Here is a 26,893-nt window from a genome sequence, read left to right on the forward strand (position 1 = left end):
CGTCTGCCACAGTGCTTTGCGCACAGTAGGCGCTCACAAAACGCTCATGCTTGTCAACTGGGAGATTCCAGGAAATGAAACAGAATCCCGGTGTTCCCGAGACCAGGTCTTTTGTCTATTTTTAGAGTTTAAATAGTTTTCAAAAAAAAAAAAAAAATTCCGAATTCCACTCCATCTTTCCATTACAACCCCACCAATCTTTTCATGTCGGCCAGAGGTAGATTTCCTTCCTCTCCACTCGAAACACACTAGAATTTGAAAAATGAGGCGATGGATCTGAGAGGGCGAGATAGAGGAGGTGCTCTCTAAACCCCCGACTATTCCTCTCAGGCTGAAGATGGTGGGGAGGGATTAGCTCTGGGTGAAAGGGAAGGGTCTGATGGCTCAGGTCTGGGCTCTTGGAGACTGGTTTTCTAGAGAGATGAACAGGGTTTTGAAACACAGAAGTCCTTGCTCCTGGAAGGTCAGCACTGCCACTCCTTGGGGGAGCACGTGGGGAAACTGGTCTGATCAGCTTGAGGTGGAGATGGAGGCTTGGGGCTACCATCCCGGCTGTGGTGGGAGGAGGGCGGGCCACGCTGAGGTCCCTGCAGCTGAAGAACTCACTGGAAGAGGAGCGTGGGTAACATCGGATCGTGATGGCCTGACGGGGACCCACTGCCAGACTGACTGCCAGTGGCGGTGGGGGAGTTTATCTCATTACGAATTTGCAGTTGTGACCAAGATAAATGACTGTTTGGTTTTGGTGGGCCCCTGGGGGGCAGAGGCTTTCATACCATCTGGCTCTGGCAGAGAGAGGGTCTCAGTGATCTGAATACGGAGGCCCTTAGAGAAGCGCAGAGGCCACACCCTTCTCTGGGTGACTGAGTTTAATGTTCATTTCTGGCTGCCCCGAACCCCAGCCTGCCAGTAGCAGTGACAGCACTGTGCAGTTATTAAGCGCTTGGCATGGGCTGAGTGCTTTGCATACATTTTACCATCTAGTGTACAGCAGCCCCGAGAGGCGAGGACTGGTATCTCCATCTTTTGGGGGAGGAAACTGAGGCGCAAAGAGGTTGCATCCTTCATGCACATATTCGGCAGACTGTGGCCCAGGGGCTCCCGTGCCAACAACTCAATCACACAGTCTGTGGTTGGGTGAGGAGGCTTCCCTGGGGTGCCTGAAGTTTTCATGTCACCCATGAATCTCTGGCTATAACTGGAAATCAGAGTTTCAGAGATGGGTGGAGATAGAAGCTGACTGCTTTTCCTGGCCTCAGAAGATAACTGCTTGGTCAGAAGCTGAGGAGTGACAGGGGATCGGCCAGATGAGGACACAGGCCCCCACGGTGGCCAGCCCCTGCACAGTCAGAGCTGGTGGCAGAGCTGCGCTTCCCTGCTGTCCCCTGCAGCCCAGGGGCCACTGCTCCCAGGTACTCTCTACCTGTTTACCCGGCTTCTCCTACACTTCACTCTGAGAGGCCAGGGGTCCATCTGTCTTGTCACCAACGAGTCCCTGGTGCCCATGCAGACACGGCCTTCGAAAGATGCTCAGTCAATATTTATGCAAAGAATGAGAGGCTGAGGTGCTCAGCCTGCGGGCTCTGGGCTCTGCCGGCGGGTCTCCCTACATAAGGGAGGCAGTGGCTCCAGATTTCCACCTAGGAGCCCCAGCATCTGACTGGTAGGACGGGTGGGGGTGGGGGCGGGGTGGAGGGCTGGCCTGGAAGAGGGTCCGCCAGCAAATGCACCTTAATGCCTGCCCCGCACCCCAAACAGCCTGTGGACCCCGCCCAAGAGGTACCAATGGAGCAGGAGCAAACGATTCATTTCCACATCTGAGAAATAAAGGGGGTGGAGGGGCGTGACCTAGGGGTCTGTGCTGGGCTATTGGTACCAAAAGATACAAAAAGGCTCCTGTTGTGGGTTCTGGGGTCCCCGAGCTAGGCTGGGGGCTGCAGGCGAACGTCTGAAGGTGGAGGGGCATTCAGGCGGAAGGCCGTCCGTGAGCGCTCTCCACCCCCGCCCCACACACACCGGGGGCGGGGTAGGGGTGTGTACAGAAAGTGGTGCCAATGGGTAGCCTGCGCCTTCGCTCGCTGGGCTTCCAAAACCCGGGTTGTGGGTGTGGCTCCCCCCGGGTTTGGATGGGTTGGCACAGGAACCGGCCTGCGAACGGGGGTGTCCCGAGGGCTGGTGGCTGGAGCAGCGCGGGGAGCCTGAGCCGGCAGGGCGGCGCGGGGAGCGGGAGGGCGCGCGCTGGCGGGGTGGGGAAGAGCAGGGGGCGGGCGGCAGCTGAGGGGCGGGCGGCTTTGGGGGGGTGGAGCCCGGACCGCAGCGCCCGCCGCTCGCTCAGCGCCGTAGCCGCCGCCGCTGCTGCCCAGGGCTCGGGACGCAGGGCGGCTGGCGCTCGGCGAGGCTCCGGCGCCCCAGGCTGCCGCGCTCTCGGTCCCAGCCCCCGGCCCCCGGCCCGGCGCCCCCGGGGCTCTCGCGCTCCGGTCTCCGATCCCGTACACGGACCCGGAGAACGCTCTCAGCTGGCCGAGCGGTCCTGGGCTCGCGCCCCCGGGCCATGAAGAGGGGCCCGTGAGGGGCGCGCGGAGGCGGTGGAAGAGGCAGGAGGAGGGAGGCCGAGGAGGAGGGCGCGGGAGGCAGAGGATGCCGCCGCCGCCGCCGCCGCCGCCTGCCGGCCTCCGGCGAGCCTGACTCCAGACCCGAGGATGGAGCCGGCGCTGGGCGCTGCAGCGGCTCCCGGCGCGCCCCCGACCAGGTACCGGCCGGGCCCGGCGGGCCCCGGGGCGGGAGGGAGCGGACACTCGCCGCAGCAGCCGGGAGGGGCGCGGGCGCGGTGGGAGACGCCCCTCCGCTTGGGGACAGTCGCTACGGGCGGTGCGGGGCGGGGGGAGGACCGCAGCTTGTCGGGCGCAGGAAGGGGCTTTCCGGGGCCGGCGGCGGGTGAGCGCAGCGATCGCCCTGGCCCTCCCCGCCCCCATTCGGGGAAGGCAGCAAACTTGAGTCGCGCGGCGGCCGCGAGGCACCCGCTCCCCTCCTCGGCGGAGCGCACTCGGGGGCTGCCTGAGGCTTGGCGTCCCATAGCCTGCCGGGCTCGGGGCTGCTGAGACCCCTGCAGACCCTGGGGTCCCTACGTCTGCACCAACTTTCCAAAACCACGCTGCACGCGGAGACGGGGGCTGTCGTCTGCTTCCTGCCCCCAGCCACTGCCCCGCACCCGCACCCACCACTCTGCGATGAACTGGTCTTGGAGGGGGAGCGGGGAACAGGGGCTGCTGGAAGGTGCAGCCCCCCCACGGAAGCCAGAACCACCCGCCTGCTCTTCCCCTCCTAGAGAGCAGCCCCTCCCAGGCTCTGGGAACCCAGAGTGGCCCTAGCCGGGAAGCTAGGGGTTAAAAGGTAAGATCTAATGGTAGCCCTCAGGTGGCACCTTGGCCTGATTTGCGATGCCACAGGGTACCCTCCCCGGCCCTCCTTCCTGCGCCCGCCCCCTCCCAGGGTTACCGCTCCTCACCTCTGGTGCGGCTTTTCTCCTGATGGACTTAAACACTGTTCCGAAGCTGGTGGCGTCTAGGGAGTCCAGGCGCCAGAGAATGGGCTTAGACTTTTGACAGAGAGGTGAAGGCAGCGGGTAGGGAGGTGGATGTCCAGAGGGTAGATAAGGACTGGAGGCAGAGGGGACCGGGGGTTGGGGGCCGGAGGTGGGACCGGTGTAGGAGGCAAGCAGGAGGGGGCCCGAGGTACCAGGTACCTGCTTCAAGGGTTCCTCTACTCCTTGAGGTGGGGCTGGAGACCTTACTTAGATGGGCAGTCCCCAGGCTCCGGCTCTCAGCAGCTGGGGACACTTAGGGGCAGCACCATGGCCCTGTTTCTTTCTCCAAGTGCTCTCACCGTCATGACTCACGCATTGGATTCACCAAGGAGGTATCAAGCTTCCGATCTATTCTCCTCTCCCTCCTGGATCTTCCGGGAGCTACTGGGGCTTGGAGGGGTGGATTTGCCCTGGGCCGTTGGCCCCCTGAGGGAGGCCCCGAAGCCTGGCACTGCAAACCTTCATTTCCCTGCTGCTGTCCTGATGTTGGCAGGTGAGGGGCTAGGCCAGGGCGGCGGGGGACTGGGGAGGTGAGAGGCTGCCTCTGCTAATGTTGCCCCCAGCCCTGCTGAGGCTTTGAAATCCTAGCCCCACCTCCTTCCTGGCACACACCGTTAACACACACCTCATCGCAAAGTGGAAGCACATTGTCCCCTTAAAATTCCAAATTTCCCTCTTCGCTGAGTATTGCCATGTTTTTGCTTGGAGGGTTCCTCTTCAGTGTCTGAAGTCAAGCTCCTCTTGCCGACAAGCTTCCCTCCTGTGTGGCCAGCTTTGCCGTGGGCAGGTCCCCATTCGAAGGGATGTGCTCTTCTAGGGCCCTAGTTCCCGAGGAGGGTTGCTGAGGGGCTGATACAGGGGCATGAGTATCCCGGCCACATCTCCACGCAGGAGGTGTGCATCTGTGCTCCGCTGAGTCTGCAGAGGGCCCAGATGCCATGCTCTCACTGGGCGGGGAGAGGCTTGAACCTCCTTCCGCCCACCCCCCAACTCCGCTGCAGTTCCCCTTCCCCACATCCCTGTCTCCCTCCCTTGCCCACTGTGGGTCTCTCTTTACTTTTCCAACTCATTCTGCATTGGTGCGGGGAGAGAGCATTTGATATTCATAATCTGGTTCAGAGAAGGTCCCGAAGCCCTGAGTCACGGTATGGTTTCCATGGAAACAGACTTGTTCATCGTGGCAGTGGTGGGGGAGAAGGGAAACATATAGTAAAAATCCAGGCTCCACAAGTGTGGTTGGAGTTGGACCAGCTCCCTTCATGGGGAACAGGGAGCGGCAGGGCAAGGCTCTGGGGTCCTTGTGGGAGGGGCTGCCTCTCCCCACCCACTGGGGTTAGCCCTCCCACCTGGGAGCTGCTCAGCTCCTTCTGTGGCTCCTGGCAGGTTCTGCTTCTCCCACGGGCTTTCTGACTAGGTGCTAGGGCTCATGGCCACCAGTGTATGCCTCAGTCTCCTCCTCTGTGAAATGGGAAAGTAAGAGCTCTTCACCCACCTCATAGGGCTGTTGTGAAGGTCAAATGTGTTAACCTGAGGAACACACCAAGAACACGGCCATAGTGAGTGTTCAGTGAGCGCCATTAATTCAAGGTGTTGGAAGGGCACTCCCCCTGGCGGTGCATTCACCTGGATCTACCCCTCTGCGTCCGGCAAGGTGGTCTTGACATCTGGCGGGGCTGGCCTCCTGCTTCCTGTAAGAGCCTCCCCAGGAACCGCCAGTACACCCCCAGCTGGGAACCAGCCATCCCTTTCTTCCTCCCACGGAGCACATGTTTAGGTGGCTGAGGGCCTGAGCACCGTGCTCAGGAGTCCTGGCTCCCATTCAGACCCCACCTGCCTGGAGGCTTGTGGGAACACATCCTCCCAAGTCCAGATGGCCGGGCAGCGTCCTGTTTCGGCCCCTTGGAGCTCTGAAGACTGAGAGAGGGGACTGGAGCCGGGGCGACCTTCCTGGATCCCGGAGAGGCGGGTTCACCTGGCTGGAGAAGCATCTCCTGGTAACCCACTGAAGAGGAATCAGGAATTCTCCAGAAAGATAACAGATGCTGGCCTCCTCATCCCCGCAGGTTAGAACCTCTGCAGCTGAAGTGTGCCCAGCGCATCCTACAAGTCTGGATTGGCTCTGGGCTCCAGCCCAGCAGGCTGGGAGACGGGCGCCTGCCCACATCTGCTTACCCCAGCAACCCGTGCCTCAGCAGTGTCTGGGCAGTGGCTCGAGGCCACTCTGGGCTCCAGTGATGGCCCAGCCAGTCTCCCTCACCGGTCCGTTTTTCAGTTGCTGCTCTCCCCTCACTGGCCTGTAGACAACCCCTCCTCCTCTCCACGTCACTGGTCACTGTCCCCCTCCTTCCCTCCCATAGGGAGGGTGTCCACTCCGACCTCCCTAAAAGGCAGTCCCTGCATCAGTACCAGCTCTCAGAGCTACGGCTCATTCTCCACACCTGCTTGCTCTTCCTTCTGTTTTACAGATGGGAAAACAGATCCTTGGGCTTTGCCAGTCAAAGCCATCACTCGAACTGGCCTTGGCTGCCCCCAGCCCCACCCCCGCCCTGGGGCTGTCCTTCCCTCTTCCCTGGCAGCCCCAGGTGGCCCCAGAATCCCCTGGCCCCCAGCCCCCTCCATGCTGACAGTTTCCCGCCTAGGTTTTTCCCCCGCAGGTCTCTCTGGGCAGCTTTGCCATCCTCATTGGTGTTCACAACACCTTCCAATTTAATACCCTCTGCAAATTTCGTTAACAGACTGTTTACTCCCTCTCTCAGGATCGTTAATGAAGATGTTAGTAAGATCTGACCCAACAAAGCTGGGTCTTGGCAGCCCTGCCTTCTCTCTCGGACTCTGTCCCTCAGCTCCTTCCCCCTGGGCTTGCCTCCTCCACCTGGGAGCCTTGGGACCTGCCCCTTCTTGCTTTCAGCCCCATGACAAGTGCTTAGGGCCAAGTCTGTTTGAATTAATTTTGTAAGATTACTCGAGGCGCTGTATCAAATGCTTTGCTAAAAATCAAGATATATTACCCTGCCTGCATTCCCTTCATCTACCAGTCTTGTAATTCTATCAAGAAAGCTATCAACTTTGTCAGGCATGATTTGTTCTTTATAAATCCCCACGGTACCGCATGGGGCACAGAGTTCCCGCGTTTTCTAAATGTTTAGTGATTCTCTCTTTGTGTTTGCTCCTTGATTAGAGCTGGAAGGCCATGGGCTGGGAATTGTCGCAAACGCTCATCTCTTCCTCTGGGACAGAGAACAGAGCACAGTCCTCCCCTTCTCTGGGTCTCTGCTGGGGAAAACAAGTCACTTAGCACCCACTGCGTCCTTGAAGGGTGCTGAGGGCCCCAAGTTGGGCACCCCCGACCCCAAGATGGGTGGGTGGGCAGAGGGCCTGGCGCCCTCCCTCAGGGATTCTGTAGGCAGGTGAAGATGACAGACCAGTCTGGTGCTGACATTTCAAAGGTGCTGTGGAGTGAGTACCTTGCACAGCGCACTCAGAGCATTACCATGACGTTGAGTGTTACGTTCGTGATCTTGTTTAAGGGAGGTGGGTGATCTCTCCTCTCCCTGGGTGCCTGGGAAAGTGCAATGAGGGTAAGCCTGCCCTGGATCCGAGGTCTGGGTCTCAGCCTCTGCCGTCTTGCTCCTGACGTCTTAAGTTTGCCTTAACAGGGTCAGCGCAATAGCTGGGGCGGTTCAGACCACGGGGTTTAGGGGGTCAGGGAAGGAAGCTGCGTCTTTAGGGAGAAACTCAAGACAGGTGAGGACTTCGCTGCGTATGCACCTCACACATATAAACTGCATCTGGCCCCTCCTCTGCCACTTCTCAGCAGGCCGCTCAGCCTCAGTGAGCCTCGGCCCCTCCCCTGTGAGATGGATCCTCCGTGAGCAGTTGCTATCGTGTCTTTTTCGGGAGGTCCCTGTTGATGTAGGGGCAGAGGTGCTCATCTGATTGTCAGGGTACCCGTAAGCAGCTCTCCCCAACACTTCTCATCCAGGAGACAGACAACTGGCAGACTGAACTGTCTGGTATCCTTGGGGCCAGCTGGGGGCTGGTGGTACGTTCTGGGCTTAGGGGCCAGGGGGACCTTCTGGACCTTGAACCCAAACCCTCTGCCCCATTCCAGACCGTTCCAGGCCAGGTGGTAATTAAGACAGTTTTTGGTGTCCTCTTAGCTGCATGGCATTTGGGCATTTCTGGCCTTGCTGGCCATGAAACCACCCACTCCCCTACCTCTACTCGTCCAACCAGAGCCAGGGCCCCAGAGTGGGGGGCAGAGTCTGTTTTGGTTAGTGCCTATCCGGTGGGACATTGCCCTGCGCCCTCTGCATGCTCGCACCAGTATTTTTTCTAATCTTTGTGATGGGCTTCTCTTTGTCATTCAGCTGGGGAGGGGAGAACCCCTTGGGAAGCGGTGAGATGGTACCCACCCACCTGTGGTGTGCCAGGAGCCAGGCAGGAAGGGCTGCAGGCAGCTGACGCAGCTGGACCTGCACCCCTCCAACCGACACAGCAGGGGTCTGATCCTTGGAGATGGTCACTGGGTGTTTGCTGGGCGAACCTGCTTCTGGGTCTGCGTGAACGCTGAGGTCAAGGTTGGCACTGGTGTGTGTGCCACCTTGGCCCTGCCTGTCCCCTCTAGTCCCCTCTAGTCAGCGCATGGGCTGGTGCCATTCCATGCTCTTGGGTGTGGTCTGGGGAATTTCAGCTTTGTGGTTAGGGCCAGCGCTTAGGGGTCCTCGGAGCTGAGCTTGAATCCTGGCCCCCACCAAGGACAAGCCGCACACACTTGGACAAGCTCCCTCACTTGTGGGAGATGGCAGCAGTACCTGTGGAAAGCCCCCGCTTGAAGGGAGCAAGGCCCGTATTGAGAGGGTGACAGGCAGGAAGGCCAGGGTCTCCAAATGGAGGAAATAGGCTGCAAGTGTCAGACAGTTTTTAATCCCTCTCTTGAGTAGCAGGAAGAAGCAAACTACAAATGTCAGACTTTTTTCCCTTCTCTATACAAATTTAAAAGGAGGTTTCTTTCAAAATTCTGTGTTGCCATGACGACACCTGGTTCCACCTGAACTTAACTTTTCTCAAACCTTGAGCTAACCAATGCATTTTTCTTATGGAAATGTTTTTCTTAAGCTATATTAATGAGCTATGTATTTACCCTGGACTCTGTTTTCAACTTGGTTCCGCCTAAGACTCAGAACCAGCCTGACATACTGGTTTGTCAAGTAAAACAGACTGGTTGTCAGGGTCTCCGTGAGCGGCTCTCCCCAACACTTCTCATCCAGGAGACATACAACTGGCAGACTGAACTGTCTGGCATCCTTGGGGCCAGCTGGGGGCTGGTGGTAAGTTCTGGGCTTAGGAGCCAGGGGGACCTTCTGGATCTTGAACCCAAACCTTCTGCCCCATTCCAGACCGTTCCAGGCCAGGTGGTAATCAAGACATTTTTTGGTGTCCATTTTTACTTGACAAACCAGTATGTTTTACTCATGCAAATGTTCTCTTAAGCTGTGTTAATGAGACTACGCCTTTGCTTGGAAACCTGCCTTTCTTCAAGATTCATGTCAATCATTTTATGGCCCGGGACAACTCACCTTGTGCCAACATTATCTCAAAATGCATGTCGTGGGTGAGGGGCCTGGTGCCAGTCTCTGAGTTCTGAGACATTTCCTGTCTCTAATTAGCAGCCTGCTAGTAGCTATATAACATCCGGCTAAAGACTAGCGGGGTGGGGGGCACTCTTTCTGCCCCCTTCTGATGTCTGTGTCAGAATATACTTTAATAAAACTTTATTACACAAAAGCTCTGAGTGATCCAGCCTCGTCACTGGCCCCGGATTGAATTCCTCTCCTCCAGAGGCCAAAAATCCCAGTGCCTTTCACGGCTCAGCAACAACCTTTCAGCATCCCCTCCATCCCATGTAATAGCCCCAAAGCTCAGGTGAGCTTCCCCGGCGCCCAGCCCTCCATCCCGTATCCCCAGGGCCCAGCTGGGCCTTACGCAGGTGGCCCGAGACTGGAGACTCCGGGATCCAGGGACAGATGTCCCCTCTTCCCAGCCCCTCGGGCAGCAGCGGCCTTCGCTTTAGCTCCTGTTGGCTGTTTCTCATCCTTGAAGCAGGGAGGAGGGGCCAAAGCCCCCGGTATCCAGGGGGCGGGGCCTGGGTACTATTCCGATGACGCCTGGCTGCTGGGGAGGGGCGGTGGGGGGACAGGAAACCGGGGCCTTTCCGCCTGATGTGGGTGCAGTGGCCCGCCTACCACAGGCCGGGCTGTGGTAGGATCAGCCCGAGACAGAGAACTGGGCCCTTCTGACTCATCCCTCCCCCGCGAGGAGTCAGGCACACTGGGGCCATGCAGCAGGAGCTGCTGGGGAAAACTTTCCTCAGGTCGGTCGGGACCCCCTGACCGGCAGGACTGTAGGTAGTCCCTGCAATCTGAACAACGGGGTCTCCAGCCTACACAGGTGGTGAGAGCTTCACGGAGGAGGCCGTGGCGCTGGTGTAATTTCTTTGAACATTTCCAGGCCACTATTGGCCTGTTTGTAGGTTTGAGTTGTTATTCAGTCGCTCAGTAGTGTCTGACTCTTTGCGACCCCACGGCCTGCAGCGTGCCACGCTTCCCTGTCCTTCACTGTCTCCCAGAGCTTGATTAAACTCATGTCCATTGAGTCGACGATGCCATCCAACCATCTCATCCTCTGCCATCCCCTTCTCCTCCTGCCTCCAATCTTTCCCAGCATCAGGGTCTTTTCCAATGAGTCGGCTCTTTGCAGCAGTCAGCATCAGTGCTTCCAATGAATATTCAGGGCTGATTTCCTTTAGAACGGACTGGTTGGATCTCCGTGCAGTTAAGGGACTCTCGAGAGTCTTCTCCAACACCACAGTTCGAAAGCAGAGTAGTCCCTCAAAATCATGCCCAGGGTTGTTAGTGAATCCTGCTCTGTGCCCAGCCCTGTGCTAAGCTTCATCAGCTTTCTTTCTCACAATCCAAATATTTGAAAGATTCTGTGATCATCTTTCCCATTTCATGGATAAGGACAGCTGAGGCCTATGGAGGTTAAGTGCTCTGCTCAGGGTAAAGCATCAGCAGTAGGAGTCAGCCCAGCCCTGGCTGGTCCCACAGCCAGGATGTCCAACCTGCATTCACCCTGCCTCCTCGCACGCCTTTGGGTAAACTTCTCAAGGACGTTTGCGACACCATGCATGTCCCAGGGTCAAAACATGTGGACATTGGAGTGACCTGCTCTGGAGACATCGAGGCTCATGAGAAATAGCCAAGCCTCTCTGCTGATGGTGAAAAGTTGGTGGATGGTCAACTCTGGATGCTTGTCTTCGGAACCATGATTGTGAGAACTTGCCCCCATCGGAGGTGCCTGAAGGATGTGTGTACTGGTTTCGTGGGGTCTGTGGATAAGCCATGAGGCCCAGGGACTCCAGAGATTGTGTGCAAACCACACGTTTGGATTGGTGTGGATCTGGAGAGAAGGCCCATAGACCTCACAGGGTTTCAGATTGAGGGGGCATGACCCCAAAGAGAAAGAAGCCCTGGGGCTTCCAGTCACCCCTGGGCTGACCCAGACCTCAGAGGCTCAGTCTGGACACCATCAGATCACATCCTCCCAAGGCTGCACTGGCTGAGCTACATATGGGCATCCTGCTTACCTTGAAGGTTGTTTCAGGACACAGCACTGCTAAACTTGTCTTTGGACTTACTAGGTATGAGGTCTTAAGGACAGTGATACCTGCTCAGGGCTCTCGAGGAGAGCCTTCTGGATAAATCTTGTGTTGGATTCAGTAACAGGAATAGTTGGGTATCTCTTGAGCAGGTGCTTTAATCTTCACTTCATGGATCCTATGCAACACGTAAATGAAGTATTTCCCTTTTCTCATCGGCTGCCAGGTAACTCCGACCTGTCTGTGTAACCTCATGGGCTGTTGTGCACTGACCTGGCTCCTCGTTCTTTCGGACTTTCATACCCCTGTTTTCCCCTTGCCTCATTTTCATCACATTATTTTCCTTAGGAAGAAAAAACTTTGCTGTTTTATGTGTTCTAGACTTAACTAAACAAACATGTACGGTGGATCATCACTGGCTACTGCAGACACAGGGATTAAGCATTTCCTTTCTGCAGGCTCCATCCCAGAGGCCTGTTTGCCAACTCTGTGCCCCCGTCCATCTCTTCCCCCATCCAGTTCCCTCTGCTTCTTGCTCTAGTTTCGGGGACCCCAGAGCCTCGGGGCTCCTCCATACTGACTCCAGACTCTGATGAGCTGTGTCATCTGATACAGTGATCAGGTTTTTCCCTCTCCTTCTCCTGTCTTCCCGGACTTCACAAAAGCAGGGGAAAGGGGAACAAGGAGAAAAACCAGGAGGGGAGTCATTTCCCCAACTGGGCCTTAGCTGCTCTTCCCAAAGCCTCAGGTCCCCTTTTGGAGGTCTCCCCCTTTTTCAGCTCCTGTCTTGTCTCAGCAGCCCCAGGTGACTTCTGTCCCCCGCCTGAGCAGACTGAGCCGTTTTTCTGGCTGAAAGATGGCGAATGCAACCCTGGTGCCTTGGAATTGCCGGTGGAGAGAGCCAGCCAGCAGTGCCCTGGGGAGAGCAGTGCCCTGGGGGCACAGTGAGATGCCAGTGCTGGGTTTAAGTGCCACACCCTGTCATCAGTTGTCCCTCCAGTTCTTGCATGAGGTGGCTTCTCTCTGTTTCCCAAAGTTAATAAACTCAAACTGGATCAACATGCTCAGTATAAACTGTGCCTTCCTCCCACCCGTCTCCTAGCTCCTCCCACCTGGCAGCTACAGTTAACTGGTTCAGTGCAAGTTCTTGTGGTTGTTTATGCATAGATTCAAATAAATGTGTGTGTGTGTATAGATACACTCACATACATTCCCTTTTAAAAAAATGAGAAATGGTGGCACGCTATTGCCCATGTCTTTTCTGTCCCTAGACTTTAAATTTTTTTTTTTTTTTTACTTAATAATCTTGGGTGATTGTTCTACCTTGGTACTTAAACATTTCTGGAGCCTTCTCTGACAGAATCGGTTAAAAAGAAAATGCTAGGGTGGGGGAGAATGTTAATAAAGAAAGGGTTAAGTCTCTAGGGAAGAGAAGGGATGCTCATGGGTAGGTGTTAGGAGGTTTAAGAGCCTTCTAATTGTGTGTGTAAAACTGTGGGCACAAATGGATCTTCAGGGATGAAGGATTGTGTCTCTCCAAGGGGGTCTGTGACCCAGAAAAGACAAAGAACCACAGCACTGGGTTGTGTGGATTAAACAGAGCAGGAGGCAGAGGTTAACTCGTCAAAGGGCAGCGTCCCTTGGTTCTTGGGCCTCACCGGGGCAGCCACGGAGCGGGCTGAGACAGGGGCAGAGCTGTCAGCCCTGGTAGCCTCTTGGAAGGTGACTGGAGCCTTCCCACTTCCGAAGGAGGGTTCCTGCATCGTTCAGGGAGGGTGGTCCTAACCCTGAGGGTGAAGTACAAGGGCTTCCCGGGATCGGACAATTCCGATGGCCAGACCTGGGAAGCCCTTAAGGGTCACTGGGTTTAGGAAAAAACCGACGCACAAAGAGGCCAGGCGATGAGTCTAAGGTCACTAGCCAGGCAAATGCAGAGCCTGTGGGTTGCTCCAGCCTATGACATTCGGTGTTCCTTCCCGGCCGGAGCGGAAGGAGACCAGGGAGCTGAGGCCCTCCGGATGCTATGAGGCTGCCTGTTGCCGCCTGCCTCATGGTGTGCGGGTGAGGGAAGAGGGGAGCACAGAGCAGAGCCCGCAGCCCGGGTGGGCGTGTCATCCCCCCACCTCGCTGCTCCTGCAACATCGTCTCCCCGCCGCCTGCCTGCCTGCGTCCTCACATTAGACTGCAGCCAGCCAGCCAGGAATTCTGAACCCAGCCGAGACGCCGCGCTAAGGGGCGGCACTGCAGGATGTGGCCACTAGAGAGCAGCAGGGAAGCCACTGCGGCGGTTCCGCAGGAGAGAGCTCGCCGACTGGGAAGAGTGTGCAGAAAGGCAGGGGCTCCGGGCAGAGGCTTGCCTGGCAGAGGTCTGGGCACAGCGGTCAGGGAGCATGTCTGCCTCACCGTCACAGTCAGTGCTGAGGGGTTCTGAGGGACCTCCTTGACATAGAAAGCACGCGAGGCATCAATGACAATAAAAATAACTTAACATTTATTGAGCACTTCCTCCTCGCTGCTGCTGCTGCTGCTAAGTCGCTTCAGTCGTGTCCGACTCTGTGCGACCCCATAGACGGCAGCCCACCAGGCTCCCCCGTCCCTGGGATTCTCCAGGCAAGAACACTGGAGTGGGTTGCCGTTTCCTTCTCCAATCCCCGCTAGACACTGTACGAAGTAATCCGTCCTAAAAAAACAGCCTTGTTAAAATTATCCCCATTTCTTAGGTGAGAAAACCAGAGGTCCGGGGAGACTAGGGGAATCTGGTCATCCACAGGGCTGGTGCCAGAGCCAACGTCCCAAGCGCAAGGCTGTACCATATTATACGCCTGTTCAGATGACCACTGCTACGGTTATACTTACTTTACGGGTGGGGAAACTGAGGCTCAGAGAAAATGAGTGAGTCACCCAGGCCCGCGTCCTGCAGAGTGACAGGTCCAGGTAGGTGTGGTTTCATGGCTTGAGCTCTTGGCTCTGAATTCTCGTTCTCCCAGGTGGAGGTATTCCCACTCCCATCCTGTACCCTAATTTGAAGGTGGCTGGTTCTGAAGTCTGAACTTTCCTTTGAGAGTGGGTGACTCCCAAGAGAAGTTAGATTCTGGATGCCCACGTCTAAGGCTTGCCTGGATTTTGACTCACCAGAGGTGGAGGGAGGCCAGGCCAGAGGCTTCAAGAAGCCCCAGCGAGGGGCTCTGGGGCCCACAGTCCGGCTTAGAGGATGGGGGTATTGATATCCCTTGCAGTGGCCAGAGCTCCCCTGGGAACAATGGGGCCGGGCCTCAGGGCCTCTGGTTTCCAGGGCAGTTGCTTCCAGCATACCAAGGACGCTTGGCGGACCCTGGGCCTGGTTCTGCCAGGCTGGCAGGAGAGCAGGGGCATTTCTAGGAGGGCCTGACTTCCTCCATCTTCCCGTTCCCATGCCCTGGCTTTGCCCTCCTTGGGGGTGGGGGGTGGGAGGGGTGACAACGGGGTGGCCTGCCTTCAACATCTTCCCCTCCCGGGTGTCCAGATTGCACCTTGTAAATCTGAGTCCTGCTTTTTAAGGGATGTATAGCATCGCAATGATGCTTTAATTCCTTCTGATTTATTGGCAAAGACTGCAGCTTCCAATCCTGGCCTTACAGTTTTTGGGGGTGGAGGTGGTTCAGGGAAGTGAGCGGAAGAAACTTAAAATGGTTTCCTCCTTGAAAGATGCTCATCTCTAAAGAAAACCTTGGGTGAATTGTTTTTGGAACGGGAATCTTAAGAGTTAAGGGAAGTCTCTGTAAAGCTTCCATTTCCTGTCTTGGTGAGGACCAAAGGGTGCTGAAAGTAGTTGAAGAGGGGGTAGGTCAGGGAGGGGGATTTTGAGCATGCCGCCTGGCTGGAATCTTGGCTCTAAGCTTGGAGAAGTTACCTAACCGTGTAGAACCTCAGTTTTCTTATCTGTAAAATGGAACTATGACCCCACAGGGTTACTGTGAGCACTAGATGAGCTGATGCCTGGAAAGGGAGCATATGACTGGGAGAAACATCACGAGTGGCCAGAAGTACTTGCTTTCCTTCATGTTATTTTACCCATAGTGCTCAGAATAGCACCTGGCTCATGCTAGATAATAACATGCTTGTGAATAAATACAAAGGAAATATGGCCGAATGAAATAGCACTGGCACTGAAGAATGGACTCCTGAATAATTTAAAAATATTACTCTGCACGAATATCGGTGACTTTCCCTACCTGTCCTCTAAAGACGTTCACGTTGGTCTTGGGGCACTTGGGCAGGGCTGGCCTGCACTCTGCATGGGGCACATATAAAGCTGAGACGCTGTTCTCTGTGGGTCCTCCGAGCAACCGTGCTGATGGAGACAGCGTCTTCTGCTCTAGTGGGGTGAGGCAGTGTGGGATGGGGGTGCGTTTCTCGGCTTACACCGGAGGTTCCCCAGAACCTCTGACTGCGCCTTTCCCCTGTTTACTGCCACCTGGTGACATGGTACTGCTTCCTCTAAGCACCAAGTAGGGTTTCACACCTAAAACAGGCCTCCCCAAGCCACCGCCAGCCCATTGCTGTCTCACCCCAGCCTCTGTGCCCATCCCTAAGCTTCAGCATGTTTCTTCTCCACCAAACTGATGGTAGAAGAGCCACAGTGCCAGGCCCAAGAGTCTGATCCAGAGGGACTTGAGTCTCCTACTTCTTACTTGCTTACCACGCCCATTAACGTAGTCTCTGAGCCTTAGTTTCATCATCTGAACAATGGGAGTGAGGACCCTGACCTTCCAGCAGGGGCTCTCAGGAAAACAGACTCTCTCCCTGGTGTGGAGAGCTGGGTGAGTGAGCTGAACCCAACAGCACTCATTTGGGAAATGAGGACCCACTCGTCCCGCCCCCAAGGGGAATTGTGCCCAACAGTGAACGTGGGAAGAGTACTCAGAAGGCACAGGCGTTCACCCAACCTCCACGAGCCAGTAGTTCAACCAGACCAGACAGCAAAGGGAAGAGCGTGCTCTAAGTCTCAGAAGTCATCTGAACGTCGCCTTCTAACATCTGGTGCCTCTCGCGCTGATTCACAAATGAGCAGGGGACATTAATTACGTGCATGTCTGAAGACCCAATATGGGTAGCCTGGAGGAACAGTAAGTCAGGTCTCCTTGGAGGGAAGGAGCGTGGGCTCTGGGGAACCTGCTGGATGGGGGTTAAGCCAGGCATGTGGGTTCAGGCAGTTTTCTCCACGTCTCTGTGCCTCAGCTTTCTTGCCTGTGAAATGGAACCGATACTGGCTCCCACGTAAAGTTCTTGTGGAGCACTGATGAGCAAAGGTAGGTAAACCGCTTAGTGCTTAGGAAATACTCATTGGATACTAACCAAAACGATGCTGTGACCTTGGTGCTTTGACTTAGGGTTTGCAAAGAGCATGAAGGTCAGGGACACTCCCTGGTCCACTTTTGCTTTGAGTTTCAGGTAGTCGTTCTCCTCTCTCTGTGTGGGTGGAAGAGGAACCTCGCTTCCTTTCTGTCCCTTCCTCCCGGGCTTCAGCGGGTGGGCTGCCTCCACTGAGCTGCTGTTTCCACCTGGAGATCTGGGGTGAGGCTCCTTGCTCTTCCCGACTTCCGCTAACCCCCATTGGGGAAAATCACTGAACAAGGTGAATTGCAAAGGGTCAGGATACTGCGGATTTTAAATGCAGAACCCATTTGGACTGTGCTCCAGCCGGCCCCGTTTTCTGGGATAACTTTGACCCCTACGGTACCGTTGTTGGGCACTAGGCTTTGGGTCTGGTTGGGTCAGTCCGATCACCAGAGCTGAACTGAGCTGGCCAGCTTGGGGGTGTTTGTGTCCAGTGGATTTCTGTGCACCTCTCTTGGGTGGTAGCTGGGAGGGGTGCCTCTCTGGGGTGGTTCCCTAAATGGGGCACTGACTCTCAGCTGGGCATGCAGGCTTGCCAGCCCCCTGCCCACTGGAGCATCACTCTCTCATAGGGTATGGGTAGTGGGTGGGAGAGGTGGGTGAAGGGGGTGGGATGCTGCCTGGGACTCAGATGGCTGGACCCAGGGACTCAGAGATGGCACTGGGTTACCTGGAGCCCTGAGTCTCAGTGGGTAGATCTAGGAGAGCAGACAGGGCTTGCGTTGCCCAGCCCTAGGGAGCTGTCCATGGGGCATGCGACACAGGGGAGAAGGGGTGGGAGAGGGCACTGGGAGCCCCGCTTCAGCACCACTCCTCTCCCTGTCTCCTTGCAGTCTGCTGGCCACGGGACTGCTGCACGGGCTGTGACTGCCAGGGAGGCCTGGAGACCCGGCAGCTGTGGACTGCCCAGCGCCGAACAGCCCCTTTGGTGAGTTGGTGGAGCCCTCCCTCGCCTTTGCCTTCCCCAGGGCGGGTCACTGAGCTGGCCTTTCTCGGCTGGGGGGGAGGCGGGGGGGCAACTTCCAGATGCTCAGGTTGGCCCCTACCCCGGGACCCCAGCTCACCCCCACTTTCCCTGCCCTCCCATTCCCCGCATTTCTTCCGTTCCTTGAGATGCCCCTTCTCTTCCACCCTTCTCTTCTCTCTGCCCGGCCTGGGTTCTCTGGGGCCACTGAGGAATCACAGTGGGGTCCCCGAGCTCACCCTGTGGGCTGAAGGGGGTGAGGGCCTAAGGGTGGAGGCCCTTGAGGACTGGCTGGGGGAGGGGTGCTGGAGGAACCAGTTCATCCAGCTAAACCAGTTCACTCACGTGCCCCATGACCAGGACCCCTTTCTCAGTAGTTGTGTCTGACTCTGCGACCCCACAGACTGTGGAGCCCACCGGGCTCCTCTGTCCATGGGATTCTATAGGCAAGAATACTGGAGTGGGTTGCCATTTCCTTCTCCAGGGGATCTTCCCCACCCAAGGACTGAACCTGTGTCTCTTGAGTCTCCTGCACTGGCAGGCGGATTCTCTACCAATAGCACCACCTGGGGGCCACCCCCTTCCTTAGGGGCCAGGAGCAAATCCTAGAGGCCACTGGGGCCTGGGAAGGGGTGTTTCTAAGCAGCCGCTGGACCCTGTCTGCTCTGGGCCACCTGCCTCTGAGGGAGTCCATGAGCCCCAAGAGTCCTCCACTGGAATAAGCTGGTCACCTGCATCTGTAAATTGGGTGGGGGGAGCAGGAAGGGCTTGACGCCATTGTCCACCTTCCCCAGCCTGGTGGCCAGAGGTTGCTAGCAGCCCACCCACTCAAGGCGTGCAGGGGTTCTTTTTGCACGGGGCCTTGGGTCAGGGGGCGGCATCTGACACGGACCCTTCTTCCTCCTGGGGGTGGGCAGAAGACAGAGGAAAGAGGACCACATGGGGAAGTGGGTGCCAGCTCATGGGAGTGGAAGAAGATGCAGGTGGCCCAGGAGATGCCAGCAGGGGTGGATAGGCAGAGACAGGGGAATGGCTTGAGGTGGGTGGGAGCTGGTCATTCCCCAGCTATGGGAGTTGAGGGAGTTAGGGTCTTGCCCGGTCAGGCCCCACTAAGGTACTCAGTTCTGATGGGAGGCCCCACAGTATTCTGTAGGTTAGACCCTGGGGTATGGGAATGGGTTTGTTCAGTCCCTAAGAACCCCCAGGAGTCCCCAGAGAATGGTAAAGTCTAGCGTAGGAGCCCCTTCAGTGCTCAGGTGTATTTGGGAGCACTAAGCCATGGAACTGGGGCCCCTCCCCTGAGGGCTGGAGACCCAGCTCCTCTCGGGGAGCAAGCCGGTGCCCCCCTCCGGCCGTCAGGGGCACCCAAGCCTGGCTGCTCCCTGACAGCTGCCTGCCTTGGCCCCCAGACCTCACATGCTGGAGAAGCAGCCCCATGAAGGTGCCCAGCCATGCAATGTTCCTGGAAGGCCGTCCTCCTCCTTGCTCTGGCCTCCATCGCCATTCAATACACGGCCATCCGCACCTTCACGGCCAAGTCCTTCCACACCTGCCCAGGCCTGGCGGAGGCTGGGCTGGCCGAGCGGCTGTGCGAGGAGGGCCCCACGTTCGCCTATAACCTCTCGCGCAAGACCCACATCCTTATCCTGGCCACCACGCGCAGCGGCTCCTCCTTCGTGGGCCAGCTCTTCAACCAGCACCTGGACGTCTTCTACCTGTTTGAGCCCCTCTACCACGTGCAGAACACACTCATCCCCCGCTTCACCCAGGGCAAGAGCCCAGCCGATCGGCGGGTCATGCTGGGCGCCAGCCGGGACCTCCTGAGGAGCCTCTACGACTGCGATCTCTACTTCCTGGAGAACTACATCAAGCCGCCGCCCGTCAACCACACCACCGACAGGATCTTCCGCCGCGGGGCTAGCCGCGTGCTGTGCTCGCGGCCGGTGTGCGACGCCCCGGGCTCGGGGGACCTGGTGCTGGAGGAGGGGGACTGCGTGCGCAGGTGCGGCCTGCTGAACCTGACGGTGGCCGCCGAGGCCTGCCGCGAGCGCAGCCACGTGGCCATCAAGACGGTGCGCGTACCTGAGGTCAACGACCTGCGGGCCCTGGTGGAAGACCCCCGCCTAAACCTCAAGGTCATCCAGCTGGTCCGGGACCCCCGGGGCATCCTGGCCTCCCGCAGTGAGACCTTCCGCGACACGTACCGCCTCTGGCGGCTCTGGTACGGCACCGGGCGGAAGCCCTACAACCTGGACGTGACGCAGCTGACCACGGTGTGCGAGGACTTCTCCAACTCCGTGTCCACCGGCCTCATGCGGCCACCGTGGCTCAAGGGCAAGTACATGCTGGTGCGCTACGAGGACCTGGCCAGGAACCCCATGAAGAAGACCGAGGAGATCTACGGGTTCCTGGGCATCCCCCTGGACAGCCACGTGGCGCGCTGGATCCAGAACAACACGCGGGGAGACCCCACCTTGGGGAAGCACAAGTACGGCACGGTGCGAAACTCGGCGGCCACCGCCGAGAAGTGGCGCTTCCGCCTCTCCTACGACATCGTGGCCTTCGCCCAGAACGCCTGCCAGCGGGTGCTAGCGCAGCTGGGCTACAAGATGGCCAGGTCGGAGGAGGAGCTCAAGAACCCCTCCATCAGCCTGGTGGAGGAGCGGGACTTCCGCCCTTTCTCGTGACCGGGGCTCCGCGGGTGGGGGCAGGGGGCACAGGGTGTCGGTTTTGATAACATGGACCGTTTTTAACTGTTGCCTTATTTCCCCCTTCCCTCTCCACCCGTCTTTGGTGTCCTACCTGCCCCCTGTCTGCCCCCCTCCCCTTCCACCTGCCTCTCTTTGTCTCTGAAATTTGCACTATGTCTTGGACAGGAATCCCTGGGGCAGAGGGGGCGAAGTGGGGTCCAGCTCCCACCCCACCCCGTTCAGACACTCGAGTGTGTGTCCCTGGTGGATGGTGACAATGTTTACAAGCACCACACTTACACATTCACATGCGCACGCACGCACGCACACACGCACACACACACACACACGGGCGCCTGAGAGGAGAGACACCCCAAACCACACAACTTCTGAGGTTTTTGAATGGACGAGTGGTCAGGGTATGGTAGTTTTTGCACTGTCTTACTTCAACAAGGTAAGAGGTTAAAAGCAAAAAGGCCACCTCTCTCTAATTTATGAATGGTGTTTATCCCTCCGCATCCTGCTTCTGCTCCCCAATACCTGCTGCCCCCCACTCCTTGGAGCAGAGAAAACTGCCCTTTCCTGCCCATCCTTGCCTGTCGGTGAGCAGGTTTTTACTGTGAGGTGAATGTGGACCTTGTTTATTTCTTCCAGTCTGTGGCAACGCTGTCTGTCTGTCTGTCTGAGTTTTGTGGCTGCCCCTGGACTAGTGATGGCTGATAAATATTATGGTTTTCTGATTGATCTTGGGGTCCATCTGTGATATCTCTTTGTGCCAAAAAAGAAAAAAAAAAGAGTGGTTCAGTTTGCTAAATGAACATTGAAATGCTTTATCTGTGTTTTCTGTAAATAAAAGAGTGCAATAATGTCTGAGTGTGATTATGGGACATGTGAAAGGGTGAAGGCAGAACTTGGTGGGGTCTAGGTGTTTCTGGCTTTGGGGAGGAGAGACATGGAGATGGAGGAGGGGATTCGATGACCAGCTGCTGGTTTTCAGGATTCGTATCACCCTCAACACCCTCAACAGTTTGTTCAGTTTCATTTCCCTTCGGTTAGTTGAGACTAGTCACCTGATAGCCAGGGGGTGATGCTCAAAATATTTACCAAGTGGTGTGGCTTGCTGGATCAGTGTCTGGAGATCCTGATGTCCTGGTGACTCTTTCCTGTGCTAGATGTTACTCCTTTTATTGCTGGGTCTGGGGCCAGGATAGCCGGGGAGGGAAAAGTATTCCAGAGTGGGTCGACTCAGGGCAGTGGCCTCTCAGTGGTCTGGATGCATTCAGTACTTTAACAGCTAGTGCAGGTGGCCTGTGGTCTACACTGGCGGAATACCAGTCCTGCTTACTTTCCTTCTGATCCTTGGCAATCTAGCAGCTGCCTCCGAGCGGCTTCCCCAGCTCTTATTCCAAGAAAACAGCTGGTCCCTGGGGTGGAGTTCACAGCTTTGTTGGGCTGGGACAGAGAGAACTCCTGGGATTAGGCAGCCCCAGAGGTCCAGAGGATGAGATGGCTGGATGGCATCACCGACGCGATGGACATGGGTTTGGGTGGACTCCGGGAGTTGGTGATGAACAGGGAGGCCTGGCGTGCTGCGGTTCATGGGGTCGCAAAGAGTCGGACAGGACCAAGCAACTGAACTGAACTGAACTGAGAGGTCCTGGGCTTCTCAAGCTTGGAAGAGCTGTCACCCAGCCTTCAAGGGGTTTATTTGTGATAAACAAGCCTGCATGACAGAGAATCAGAAGCCAGAGTGCTGGCCTGTTTCTAGGGTCTAAAGACCGAATCTTAGAGCTCTCTTGGACGACCTGCGTGCCCTGGTTCCTGCCCACCTCCAGCTTCACCCGAGCTGTGTTCCCCTTCACATTCACTCTGGTCTTTTGGCTTTCTTTCAATTCCTTGAACACACTGAGGTTACTGCTCCCAATTTGTTCCCCTCTCCCTGTAACCACACCCTTGGGTAGTGTCCCTTCCCCCCATTTGGGCTTAGCCACATGCCTTGTCTTTGTCAATGGCTTACAGCAGCATGAGAAGTACCCGAGCTTTGGAACTTGTTCCTTTTTGCTGCTTTTTAGATGCCTTTAACTGCCTTGTGAAGGAAACCCAGGGCAGCTTGCTAGAGAATGACAGACCACGAAATGAAGAACCAAAGAGCCCCAGCCAATGGCCAGCCAGTTCCTCACTGACTTGGCCACTGATACGGGTGCTCAAGTGAGCCCCAGCCCAAGCCAGCGATGCAACCTGACGTAGATTGTGGGAAGTGCCTTGCTGAATCCAGCCAAATTTCTGACCCACAAAATTGAGTTTAAAAAAGTTGTTTTAAGCCACTAAGTTTTGGAGTGACTTGTTATGCAGCCAAAGCTAACCAATACATACGGCACTCTGGCTCACGGCAGCATATATACTTAGCTCTTTCCTCATGGCTGGGTTACTCCTATTGCCCTCTTAACCTAGTTAATATCTGCTCATCCTCTGGACCGCAGTGTCATTATCAACACTTCTCTGGTTTTATCAGATTGGTTCAGTTACTCTAATCATAGGCCCCTATATAAGTGATTATATTAGATATCCTGAGTATAGGACCTTATGGCATCATGTACATCTCTTTTATAGTGTTCATCACAATTGTAATCATACTTTTAATTATAGGACTTGGCACACGATAACCTCCAGTAAACACTGGTTGCATGAATAAAAGAAGGGATAAAACAGGTGCTTCCCACTGGATAAAAGAATTTGCTTGTATGGCTCCTTCACCAGGGGGTGGGCCCTTAGGAATCTGAATGAGGCCGAGCCCGGCAGCTGATGCCCTCCCAGCCTGTTTCTCACAGGGGATGGGGGGAGGGGTGTTCAGCTGAGTTTTGTTCTAAGAGTCCGAATCACCCCCCTGTAGTCAACAATTCTTTTTTTTTTTCCCACTTCAGGCACAGACACTGATGTTCCTATTTTTTTGTCTTTGCCATTTGTTACAATTTCCAAGGTTAACGCTTGTAGGGAGAAGGGCAGCGAACAAACACGTGTAGGGAATGTTTGCAGTTTCCCGAGCACCCCCCCGCCTCCCATCAGTCGCACCTCTCCAGCGGCTGTTTCCTGCTGACGCAGAGGCACCTGTTTCCAGCCAGGAAATGGTGGTCAGAGCGCCACGTAGGCAGGGCTGACCCGGCCCCACCTCGGCTGTGTGTAGTGCCTTGATGGCTTAGATCCTAAGGAGTAACTTCGTGGTCTTGTCCTGGTACTAAGGGCCCCTCTCATGCCGCTGCTTGGAGGGCTGTGTCCTGCCAATTCTTTTCATCGCAGGCTTCCTCTGTTGTGTGTTCTCACCTGCTCGCCCTTGTTTCTTCGTATTCGCAGACACTCCAGCCTCCCAGCCCCACTTCCCTCTGGGGAGCTCACTGAGAGCCACTTCCCATCATTCCACAGGGTATTGTCCAGAACGAACCTGCCATTCCCTATTCATCCCCTTCTGGGGAAGAATTTCTCTCTGCTGGAATGCCTTTCATCACTGGGAAAGAAAAGATGTATGTGAAGCCCCTTCCCAGACCCATGGAGAAAACACATAGGCTCTGTCTCCCGAGTGCTGAAAAACAGGTTGGAATCAAGTCCTTAGAGGCAAGTAGTCAGGGTTTGAATGCACCAGGGGGTATAGCTGAACCATGGGCTGAGTGGTCACCAGGTGCGTTGTGTGTGTGTGTGTGTGTGTATGTGTGTGTGTGCGTGCGTGTGTGTGTGTGTGTGTGTGTGTGCGTGCGTGCGTGTGTGTGTGTGCGCAGCTGGGAGACTAGTGCCCAAACTGAGGATCTGACTGGTCTGGGGGCCTGCAGCCCGCCTGCCCAGGGCATACACAGGACAATTACCCAGGCTTCAAAGAGCCCTTAAAGCTTCACCCAAACCTCCCATCTCCCTACCCTGCCTCTGTCTAATTGCACTTTTTGCTTCTGGGAGTTGTCATCCGCTGATGACTTGTAATTACAATGTCTTCTTCATCTTGGGAACCATTATGGTAAAATGCATGATTCTAGGTTCCGGTTCCATCTTTGTCATTAGTCAATGTGTGACCTAGGGTGTATCACAATTTTTCCGAGCCTCCGTGTTCTTATCTGTACAAAGGTAATGCTTATAATACCTGCCTCAGAGGGCTACTCTGAAGATTGCATAAGGTAATGCATTTAAATGCTGGGCACTCTGCTTGGTGTATAGGGAATGCCTATTAAATGCTAGCCATTATCATCATCATCACCATGTCATTTTATCCACGGTTATTAGCAGGGTGCCCGGGACATGCTCAGTGAATATTCGTTGAATAGTACATTTTTTTGGTGAGCTCTTCTCACATGAATGCTAACAATGCACAAAGTTACTCCTGAACAAAATGGCACAGCAGTCAGTGCAGTCCCCTTATTCAGCCAAGGCCTAGAGGCGAGGCCTCACTAGGGGGAGGCAAGTAGGGGACAGACAGAAATGCCCCCGAACGGCTGCGAAGCAGGAAGACAAGCGGGCCTACCCACAGGATGGCACTGCAGGTGTCCGGGGCCCTTAGGGGAGTAACCCTCGGGACTAGAAGTTGGCTGAGATGACCGGCTGTCTTTTGGCCACATGTCCAAAATTATCTAAATTCCTGGGAAATGCCTTCCTGGGATGGGCCAAGTCAGCTGCTCTGTCTAGGTCAGATGGACTTGGCCTTTCTGCCCCCTTTAAGCCACCTGCATCTGTGCTCTTTTCAGTTCACAAAGGACCATTTTTCACGTGGGGACCTAGCCTTCTTCCTCCCGAAGCCCCAGGGAAGCCCACTGTCTCCAGCAATGAAGGATGTTGAGTTTTCTGAGACCTGAATCTTAGAGCTTCCTGGAGGGGATCTGAGAACACCAGCTGAACACACCCAAGCGTCGGGCGGTTTCCTCCTCCGGCACATTCCAGCCTCAGCCTCCAGCAACAGTGCTTTCTGCCGGCGCTGCTTCCTGCGCTCTTCCTTCCTTGGTAACACCTCAGCCTTTAGCAATGCCACTCTGGCCTTCAGCTGGCTTTGGGAAGCTGGAAGTGGCTTTGGAACAAGAACCTTCGCACAGAGGGGAACAGGAAGAGTAAAACCATCCAGGAAGAGTAGAAAATTAGCAGTTTAGGTGACAGGAGATTCACCTTGAGAACTTGCTCCACTGCATTTTGCTGGACAAGCCAGAAGTCTCCCTGAGCCTCAGTTCTCAGCTGTAGCCTGGGGACTGCACTGGAAAAGAATGCGTCTTGTGCAACAACCGATGTAGTGGGCCCCCTAAGCCCACCTAGTCAAGTTAAACTTACTGGCCAAATACTGCTCCTGACTTAAAAAAAAAAGTGTTGATTTTGATGATTACTGAGAAAGTTAAGTTAAAGATTCCATACTGGGATTGTGGGTAGATTGATTTCTCTATTTCCCCATGCCGTTCTGTCATTTTCCTTTGCTTTGTGATTTTGAGATTGTGTTTTTAGCTGCTACACATCTAAAATTATCATAATTTCTGGTGATTTTCACCTTTTTTCATCGTGAGGTGTTCCTGTTTACCATGGTAATGCTTCTGCCTTAAGTCCGTTTTATCTAATGCCTATATAGCGACACTAGCCTTCTATGGGTAGAATTTGTGTAATTTATTATTCCATCTTTTAGTTCATAGCCATGCCTTGTAATTACTGATATATTTGACCCAGGGATTGAACCTGAGTCTCGCACGTCTCCTACATTGGCAGGTGGGTTTTTTACCACTAGCACCACCTTTGAAGCCTATTTGAATTTACAGCTACCATCTTATTTTGCACTTCCTATTTGTCTCACCCATTATTTTTAACCTTACTTTTGATTATCTTTTTGTCTATGACATCTTTTTTCCTCCACTGATTAGAGATTTACATATCTGTTTTTATTCATTTAGTGGTAATATTAGAAATGACAAATTCCTTCTTCAGTTTATCCAAGTCTAAAATTAGTCAATATCTTTACCCGTCTCTTAAAAAATACACTTAATACTTTAGTTAGTTCAGTCGCTCAGTTGTGTCCGACTCTTTGCGACCCCATGAATCGCAGCACGCCAGGCCTCCCTGTCCATCACCAACTCCTCGAGTTCACTCAGACTCACATCCATCGAGTCAGTGATGCCATCCAGCCATCTCATCCTCTGTCGTCCCCTTCTCCTCCTGCCCCCAATCCCTCCCAGCATCAGAGTCTTTTCCAATGAGTCAACTCTTCACATGAGGTGGCCAAAGGACTGGAGTTTCAGCTTTAGCATCATTCCTTCCAAAGAAATCCCAGGGCTGATCTCCTTCAGAATGGACTGGTTGGATCTCCTTGCAGTCCAAGGGACTCTCAAGAGTCTTCTCCAACACCACAGTTCAAAAGCATCAATTCTTCGGCGGTCAGCCTTCTTCACAGTCCAACTCTCACATCCATACATGACCACAGGAAAAACCATAGCCTTGACTAGACGGACCTTTGTTGGCAAAGTAATGTCTCTGCTTTTGAATATGCTATCTAGGTTGGTCATAACTTTCCTTCCAAGGAGTAAGCGTCTTTTAATTTCATGGCTGCAGTCACCATCTGCAGTGATTTTGGAGCCCCCAAAAATAAAGTCTGATGCTGTTTCCACTGTTTCTCCATCTAT

General features: G+C 55.2%; 1 protein-coding gene across 12 annotated transcripts; it reads left to right on the plus strand.

The window, feature by feature from the left end:
- The first annotated feature begins 2,336 nt into the window (after positions 1 to 2,336).
- Positions 2,337 to 21,141, plus strand: CHST1 (carbohydrate sulfotransferase 1). Of its 12 annotated transcripts, none has more exons than XM_027562570.1 (5): positions 13,820 to 16,348; positions 16,461 to 16,531; positions 16,668 to 16,796; positions 17,453 to 17,547; positions 18,993 to 21,141. In XM_027562570.1, exon 5 carries the CDS (start codon positions 19,035 to 19,037, stop codon positions 20,268 to 20,270), a length of 1,236 nt encoding a protein of 411 aa, XP_027418371.1. In that variant the 5' UTR covers positions 13,820 to 16,348; positions 16,461 to 16,531; positions 16,668 to 16,796; positions 17,453 to 17,547; positions 18,993 to 19,034; the 3' UTR covers positions 20,271 to 21,141. The 12 variants fall into 12 exon arrangements, with proteins under 12 accessions (XP_027418373.1, XP_027418372.1, XP_027418376.1 ...); XM_027562569.1 differs by having other exon boundaries at positions 16,674 to 16,796; XM_027562572.1 differs by lacking the exons at positions 13,820 to 16,348; positions 16,461 to 16,531 and adding an exon at positions 2,337 to 2,749.
- Positions 21,142 to 26,893: the final 5,752 nt, after the last annotated feature.

The sequence above is a fragment of the Bos indicus x Bos taurus genome, chromosome 15, assembly GCF_003369695.1.
Source record: "Bos indicus x Bos taurus breed Angus x Brahman F1 hybrid chromosome 15, Bos_hybrid_MaternalHap_v2.0, whole genome shotgun sequence".
Lineage (NCBI taxonomy): Eukaryota > Metazoa > Chordata > Mammalia > Artiodactyla > Bovidae > Bos > Bos indicus x Bos taurus.